The sequence below is a fragment of the Ciona intestinalis genome, chromosome 7 (assembly GCF_000224145.3).
Source record: "Ciona intestinalis chromosome 7, KH, whole genome shotgun sequence".
In the NCBI taxonomy this organism is placed as follows: Eukaryota; Metazoa; Chordata; class Ascidiacea; order Phlebobranchia; family Cionidae; genus Ciona; species Ciona intestinalis.
This window is the reverse complement of record NC_020172.2, coordinates 4941834-4950251: the sequence shown is the minus strand read 5'-3', so window position 1 is coordinate 4950251 and position 8418 is coordinate 4941834. Positions and strand designations below refer to the sequence as shown.

At 33.8% G+C, this 8418-nt stretch overlaps 1 protein-coding gene across 2 annotated transcripts; it reads left to right on the top strand.

The window, feature by feature from the left end:
* Positions 1–4377: 4377 nt before the first annotated feature.
* On the top strand, positions 4378–8195 carry LOC100184369 (vasorin). 2 transcript variants are annotated; one of them, XM_026834932.1, is made up of 7 exons: positions 4378–4511; positions 4803–4954; positions 5392–5541; positions 5747–5834; positions 6082–6216; positions 7056–7212; positions 7508–8195. In XM_026834932.1, the coding sequence occupies exons 1-7, from the start codon at positions 4417–4419 to the stop codon at positions 8057–8059; spliced, it is 1329 nt and encodes a 442-aa protein (XP_026690733.1). In that variant the 5' UTR covers positions 4378–4416; the 3' UTR covers positions 8060–8195. The 2 variants fall into 2 exon arrangements, with proteins under 2 accessions (XP_026690733.1, XP_002126734.1); XM_002126698.4 differs by having other exon boundaries at positions 5392–5544.
* Positions 8196–8418: the final 223 nt, after the last annotated feature.

Here is an 8418-nt window from a genome sequence, read left to right as displayed (position 1 = left end):
TTCAAACCTTCAGATAGTTGTTTTACTATTGTGTGTTGTCATATTAGTTGTTTTTAAGTATTATATAAGTTGTAATCATGCCTATTTTTTAGCCAGCAGTACATTTATATATAACAAGCAAATCTAACAATGTAACTTTAAAATGACACTAAACTTGCAGTATAGTACTAGCATATAAAATATATATGTATTAGGGTGGGGAAGATGGGACACCTTTAGCACACACTATCCAAATGTCCTAATCGTGTTTTAAATAATTAACAACGGTCCATAAGAGCCATATAAGAATATGTTTTTAATTTTTTTTGAATGTTTCATGTTTACTAATGAATGGGACGAGAAAATATAATGAAAATGTGTCCCATGATCCCCCACCCTCTATAGCACATATACATTAACACTGCACCATAAATAAACCATTTAAATGCGCACATGACCTTTGCAATAGACCTGACCAAATTTATCTGTATAATAGCATTGCATTAACATTATATATTGATGTAACTATTGCGGATTCTGCACACGTTTCACTCTCTTTGATATTTAGGTTTCACTTTGAGTTAAACAGACCACAACTGGTACTTGTACCCGGTCAATTGTTGCTTCAAGTACTTACGTTTGTAGTTAAACAAGACAGTGTTTTATAGATTATGTTTTTCACAATAATATACGCAACGATTGAACATTTAAAGTTTTAAAAAATAGCTGCATATGTACAATAGTAGGGTGTAGTAACACGGTTGTTTTCATTCACTTTCATCGTTCTATTTAGTATAATAAACATAGAATACATACACGTTTTAATCACTTCATAAACTGCTTCTAAATTAAAAACTTCTAAAACTGCAATTTATTTTTTAATATAGATTATTGTTGCTTTTCGTTCTTTTTGTTTCGACAAAAACAAGATTTCAATTCCACTTCGTATTAAGTCTACAAGGCCTTTTCCACACAAAAGAACAAAACAAATCTTATTGTAAATACAATCTCCCTGTGTAGTATAGGATTCCAGTAACTCCTATATCGCACACGCCTTTTGTTGTCACGTAAGGTAACCTTGGGTATTGGGTCCCTTGCCTTGATATGTTTGTTATGACTTGCAACTATAAGGTATATATGACTTCCCCACCTGTTTTATAAACGTATTGTTATTGTGTTTTAATTTATCTTTTATTGCAAATATAGGATATACCTTACCCACTAAATGGTCCACTTCATAATACTTGTATGAACGAATGTCGCTCAAACGAATCCTTACGTAGAAAAACAACGCCATTCGTTATAACACAGGTGTTTATACGACCTGTCCCGCTTACGAGTTACCACATGTAGGGCGGGGGAAGACAGGACACCTTTTGCACTTAATACTCAAATATCCTGATTGTGTTTTAAACAACTGACAACGGTCTATGAGAGTCGTGGGGATACGGTTTTATAATCCTTTAAATGTTCTTTGTTTACTACCAAATGTGATGAGAAAATAGAATGAAAAGGTGTCTCGTCTTACCCCTCCCTACTATATATAACTTTGTGGGAGATTTTTTAATATTATTTTTAATTTTTTATGCTCTGCTTTTAGTTCGAATGCATAGTTTTTTTACACAAACTATCAGAGACTGTAAATGTAAACAACCTCCGCTTAATATTATCCTCAAAATGTTTTTATTCATCCGGTAAATGCATTAAAGTCTACAGCAATATTCACACAGCTATTATTGCTACACGGAGTTCGTTGTATATGCATTTACTATGAGGTTGATGTTAATTTTCACGTTGAGTTTCTTCATGTTGTTCGTTATCGAGCAAGCGTCAGCAGGATTTACTTCCTCTAGAAATATAGTATCTCCATCAAAACGGTAAGTAACAAGTCATACTTATAATTGTAAATATGTCGTGAAACCGAAAACAGCAGTTTTCCTCATTCATTGTCAGGATGTGTTTATTCCAAACCTCATGCCCACTGTCGAATTATAGCATGACGCACATGGTTTATTGAAACACCTCGTGCTCACTGTCGAGTTATGACACGGGTGTCTTGTTTCACTTCATGGTTATTGGAAAATTTCAAATTCTGAATCTTTCGATTATTATAGATACAGTAGACGTAGACGGGGCTTTTGGTGGAGACAGAAGAAAATTAAGCATGAACTTCAAGACGAAAAAAAGATATCTGCATCTGTATTTAAGAGTGAAGAATTCGATGTTGTATAACAGCCACTCGCAATACAAAAAACACACCGACTTAACGGTTGTTATTTGAATATGTGTGGTGTTGTTGTGTTCTGAAATTTGTACCCTTGAAATAATGCATCGGGAAGTCTGGCGCCGTGGCACAGTAAGATAGCGCGCCTGCCGCTGGGCCCAGAAGTTAGTGGTTCAAGGCTCGGCGCTGCTGCCATTGTGCGCGTTAGTGTCTTTGCGGAAGATACTTAACGCCAACTCCAAACCGAAAGTTATTTAAGGGTCTAAACTCTAAATTGTCTAAATGTCAACTATATTTTAAAACTATTAATATTGATCACCCACGAAGTTGGATACTTGATAACTGGTCAGCGGGAACGCGTTCGAAGTAATGAAAAACCACCCAGTATGCTATAAACGTCTAACGTTGTCCCGCCAAGTAAGGATTTAAGAATTAAGTGCTAGTGCGCTACCGCCGTGCTTGTGTATACGTTTCAGCATATAGGCAATAGAGCTGGTGCTGACTAAACATTTGTGTGTCTTATATATTTGAGCTTTGAGGTGGCCATTCAAATATTATTATACATGGCATTGTATTTCATCATGTTTATGTATGTATTCACCCACGTAGAGCAAACATTTTAACTCTAATATTTGACTTGTGTTGCCATATGAACCCCACAAATAAATAAAATGTATAGCAATTATGGAACCTGTGATGACAGAACCTTTGTATTTCTTTGTTTAAACGAATCTTTATATTAGGATTCGCGGAATTAATTTTGTTAAATATTTATAGCGTTAGGGTAAATTCGTACCCGCTATAAATTATATTTAAATCAGCTTGTAATACGCCTATATATATAGGCAAGGAAATTGAAGCCGTTTCTTTTGTTAGAAACAAAGAGGAACTGTTAGGCGCGGATGTAACTGAGGTTTTGACTTCGAGAAAGCCCCACTGTCAAAAGCTAAGTTTTTGTATGCGCAATCGAATTTTTTTTATGCGCAATCGAACGTAATTGGATGTTGCCCCGATACAATGTAATATTGCAACTTGAGCGATGTGATGTTTGATACATAGGAACGTGAGATAAAGCTTTATATGTAGCTACGTATAATATAGAGACAGTATTTTACGTTAATTAATATATAGTAGGGTGGGGGAAAGATGGGATACCTTTAACACATAATATCCAAATATTATGATCGTTTTTTGAGCAATTAACAACGGTCTATGGGAGTCGAGAGGATACGGTTTTATAATTCTTGGAATGTTCTTTGATTCGACCAAATGAGACGAGAAAATAGAACGAAAAGGTGTCCCATCTCCCCCAACCCTACCATATATGCTTATGTGTGATTTCGTGCAGCATTAGTTTGCTAGAGTATAGTTATCTGCATATTTACCTGATTATCATGGGCGAAATTAGGGGATTTTGCTGATAAGAAGTTTTTCTTTTATACTGTATTTGCACCGTTAAAAACGGTGTTTGTTATTCGACTGTTGGTTTATCTATTCGTCAATGTTTAACTATACAAATATAGCGCCATTAGTTCGTACGATCGTACCATATTATGTTCCGGGTTCGGGGTTGTAAAAGACAATAAAAATTTTGCCCCATAAGTTTTGAATCCCAAAACCTCTTCACGGTTGACTAAATGTTTTGGGTAATTGCGCTCGAGACGTTTTTTGACAGTGGGAAGTTCCCACTGGCGAGCGTTTAGTTTTGTTTGCAGTCTAGACAAAAAAAAGCGACAAAAGGAACCGAAAACAATTGAAAATCGTAGGCGTTGAAATACAATGGTGAAATACAGAAGTTGTTAAGGTTTCACAACGGTTTCATTGTATATTTCCAAATAAAAGGGATGTAGCCGACTTTATTTTAAAAGTTGTTTTTCTGCACTGTTATAGTTGTTTAACTTTAAAATGAAACTTTTACAATTTGCGTCCTTTATTGGATTGCAACATTGCTAGTCAAGCTAGCTAAATATGTACACCGTTAATAAATAATCAATAGCAGATGTTATGTACAAATTGCAATGTTCATCTAGCGTCAGTGTTATTGTTATTCCATTGGAACTCGTGTGTGAATAAATGTGGACATTTTTATCTAAATAATTTTCCAGAATCTATGGAATATATAAACACTAGATAAAGTGTAACTTATTTTAGTTTCAATTTTTTTTTCTGCATTTAGAGGCTGCAAAGGCTGCATTTAGGCTTGTAGAATTAATATGCTATTTTATATTCTTATCTTTGTTGTGCTGTTGTATATCGACGATGTAATATCATCACCTTGTCATGAAGGAACTGAAAAGTTATACGAACAGTAAGAGATTTTTAATTATGTAATTGTATTTGTATTATATATCCCGTCTTTTCGTTTAAAATATTTCTAAATCTTCGCTACCGTAATTGAAGAGACAAATAAAAAGTTATTATATAAATTTGGGATTCAAAAAAGTACCTTTTAGGCATGTCCCAAAATTTCTGCAACAATAAAAAAAAATCTAGTTTAGTATATATATATATATAAATATATATATATTAGTATTCAGATATTTTTAATTTTTTGTTTTAAATTTTTTTTATTACCATTTAGCATTGCAATATATTACAGTTGTTTGATGCAATACACGGACATGGCGTTATGGTGTGATAAGATGAATCTAACTGAGATACCGGATCCTAACCATATAAGGAGTCCAGCGCCATGCGAAAGTGCTTTGGCAATTTATGGCAACGATAGCTGCATAACAACCATCACGCCTGGTAGAAAATTGCATTGATATGAAATATTTATTCCTTCAAAAATATTAAAATAATGGGCCTTCTTTTCTTTCATACATTTTACAGAGCATGTGAATTGCCCACCACACATATTTTTGAGTGAAAACACAATTATCATCTTAAAACATCCGTATATGACTATCTATTATTGACAATATTGAGTGTCCTTATGCTGCCTCAGTGGGGTCAAGATAGTAGCACCCTGGGTGTTGTGGTAATAGACGTAAATCCCAAGTCTCGGGTGTGCCTCACTGAAGGCCTCACCCTTATAGAATCTCTGTTATTGAGTGTCTATAAACTGCCTCAGTGGGGTCGAGATGATAGCACCCTGGGTGTTGGGGTAATAGACCTACATTCTAATAGAATAGAACATACAATATTATACTCTATGAATAAACGAGTGCATTTACATTTGTCAGTTCTGTTTCGGAGATACAGCTTGGTGAAATTGTTGGATTTCTCTCACAACAGAATTGACAAAGTTGAAGCTGACAACTTTGAAAACGCAAATCATCTGCGAGAACTGGATTTATCCTATAACAGGATTGATACAGTTGAATACAAATTTGGAAGTAAGATTTACATTTAATTTAATGTAGAATGCCATTGTGGAATAATAGTTCACAACTAATGGGTCCCAAAACGGGACAAAAGTATGTCACTAATCGATTAAAAATTTATTATTGTTGCAGCTTTATTCTATATTTATATTCAAAATGAAAAATTTCATTTATAAAAAATTACCAATTATAAACATTGTTATAATTTCATCAGAAATCCCAAGATTGCAGTCATTAAACTTGGCAGGGAATCGATTAAGACATGTTGGCCCAATACAATATTGTAAAGATTGTGCTTTAAGGTGAGTGAATTTGAATGTTAGTTTGAAATATACATCGTTGATATTTGGTCATGAAAGGATATACGTACTACCTATTTGTATTTTGTAGACGATCAATATTTGCTTTTCATTTTATCTTATATGCCAGCTGCTTCTATTTTCTCTTTGTTGTGTAAATTTAATAGCGAAAATTGTTTTCTACCGAATGCTTTTTTGCATTCTAATCTAAATTAATTTTTTTGTGTGTAAGACAAGGATTTTGTTACAGACACCTAACTTTACACGATAACGTGATTTCACTGGTAAAGAAAAATTCATTCGATGGGATGAACCAACTTACTAGTATTGATCTAAGAAACAACCAACTGACACAACTTAGCAGGAGTTTGTTTAAAACACTATGGTGAGAACAATGTTGTATGCAATGCATTTATATTTAGTTGCAGCATATGTTGGTGTATGCAATGCATTTATATTTAGTTGCAGCATATGTTGTTGTATGCAATGCATTTATATTTAGTTGCAGCATATGTTGTTGTATGCAATGCATTTATATTTAGTTGCAGCATATGTTGTTGTATGCAATGCATTTATATTTAGTTGCAGCATATGTTGGTGTATGCAATGCATTTATATTTAGTTGCAGCATATGTTGTAGCCTCTTGTAGTTATAGGAAAGTGTTTTAAAAACTGAAGCAATGTATAAAGAGATTTGTTATTAAATGAGCCTATGGCTGTAGTAAAGATAATTTGCAGAAGTATTGCTGCAATGCGATTGCACAAAAAAACAAACAAAGTAAACAAACAAAATGAAAGTGTTGGAGAAGTGGGCGGGTAACTCGAATTGTTAAACCCAATGCTAATAATTAATTACGAAACCTCCCACTGTACATAACAACGTATCGCAAGTCTGTTGATAAAGTTCGCCTGAAAGGAGTTTGAACCAAAAGTTTACACAATTGAGTCATATGTTTAATCTGCCACTGTTGTTAATAATGTTCATATTACGGGGAAACTTGTATTTATTCAATAATTAACCTTCATTTTCAAGAACTAATTAATAATTATTATGTTTGATAATATAAAACAAGTAAACACAGAAGTTTTTGCACATAGGTATTGAATTGATATATCCACATTATACCTTTATTATAAAACATTTATTATAAAGATCGTTATAAAGATTGCAACAGCTTACATTTTAAGCTTCGAAGCTTATCCTATATTTGTTTTTATTCCCAGTAAACTAGAAACACTTCTGTTGAGCGGAAATAACCTGCACACCCCCCAACCAGAATGGTTTGCGACCATTGCCATGAATGGGAAGCAACAACCAATATATGAAGTAGATATTTCCAACAACCAATTCAGATGCGACTGCCAAGCTTATAGATACTGGGTATGTGCGACTTTTGTGTACAAACTTATGCTATAACAGGGGGGCATTCCTATAAATTAAACACATATGGTGTATTTAATACAACATTTTTTGCATTAACTATCTAATACAGAGCAGTACTTGTACAATTTGCATTTATACAATTACTACTCTGTGTGCATACCCTATGTTCTCTGTTGAGTTGTAACACTTTTTATATACCTTATTGTTAAGGAATATTATTAGTGTCATCTCATACACCAAAACACTGTAGTACTAACCTGCATTTATCGAACTACAAGCCTATTTTTTCCAGGAGTTTCTCCAAGTTTTGCATAAAGACGAAAATGACTATGTTCGAAGTTTGGGCAACTCCGTGGATTTTGTTTGTGGCGATTCTGGCCCGTCTTTTTCTAGTTTAACAGAAAGTGAAGTTATATCTGCTGGAAACTGCTCTGGAGTGGATTTTGCTTCTCATAGCAATATGACTTCACTATCTTCATTCTCCCCATTTAAGTGTGAGGTCATAAAGCCACGTGAGGTAGAAGGTCGACGGCGTGCAGAGGAAACAGAACCAAAGCTTACAACGATTAGTCATTCTGAAACAGATTATATCACAAAAGAAATAGAAGATGGAAATATCTTTCCTGTTGGCTTAATTGTTTTAACGGTATCATGTATTTCAATTGTAATAATTTTGGTAATGATATATGTAAGAAAAACACAGCAGAAACGAAAGATGTATATAAATCACAGAGAATCACAGGCAGAAAAGTCACCTCTAAGTAGTACATCTAATAATTCCCGGAATGAAGTGATCAGTGACAAGGGAGAAAAACAAAAAGAAGCACTAACAGAGAAAGTTTGAAAATAATAACCACTAGTAACGCTTCGCTTTTTCATATCGTGATTTTAATTTTTTAATCGTATGTTCAAATTAAGATTGGCTTTAAGTCACTATTTCCACTTTCTTCAAGTTAAAATAACCACTGTTCGTGTATAGACGTCATATCTTATGTCTGGGTATCTATGCTTTTATGTAGTGTTCTAAACATCTATTGTTTTCTGTTTTCTATGAAAACTATACTTCTGGGTGGTAAGTTTCTGCTCAGTGTAAAAATTGTTTGTTATTTTACATACTTTTGGAATAAAACAGAATGAATGTAACTTAATTTATCCTCGCGTGGCCGGAAAACGACAGTCGTTATCACACGGGTTTAACACCTC

Bases quoted from the DNA above. Each gene is read 5' to 3' on its own strand.
- LOC100184369 (XM_002126698.4), top strand. From the start codon at position 4,417: ATGCTATTTTATATTCTTATCTTTGTTGTGCTGTTGTATATCGACGAT. The intron at 4,512-4,802 runs GTAAGAGATTTT...AATATATTACAG, and splicing joins ACTGAAAAGTTATACGAACA to TTGTTTGATGCAATACACGG. The intron at 4,955-5,391 runs GTAGAAAATTGC...TACATTTGTCAG, and splicing joins CATAACAACCATCACGCCTG to TTCTGTTTCGGAGATACAGC.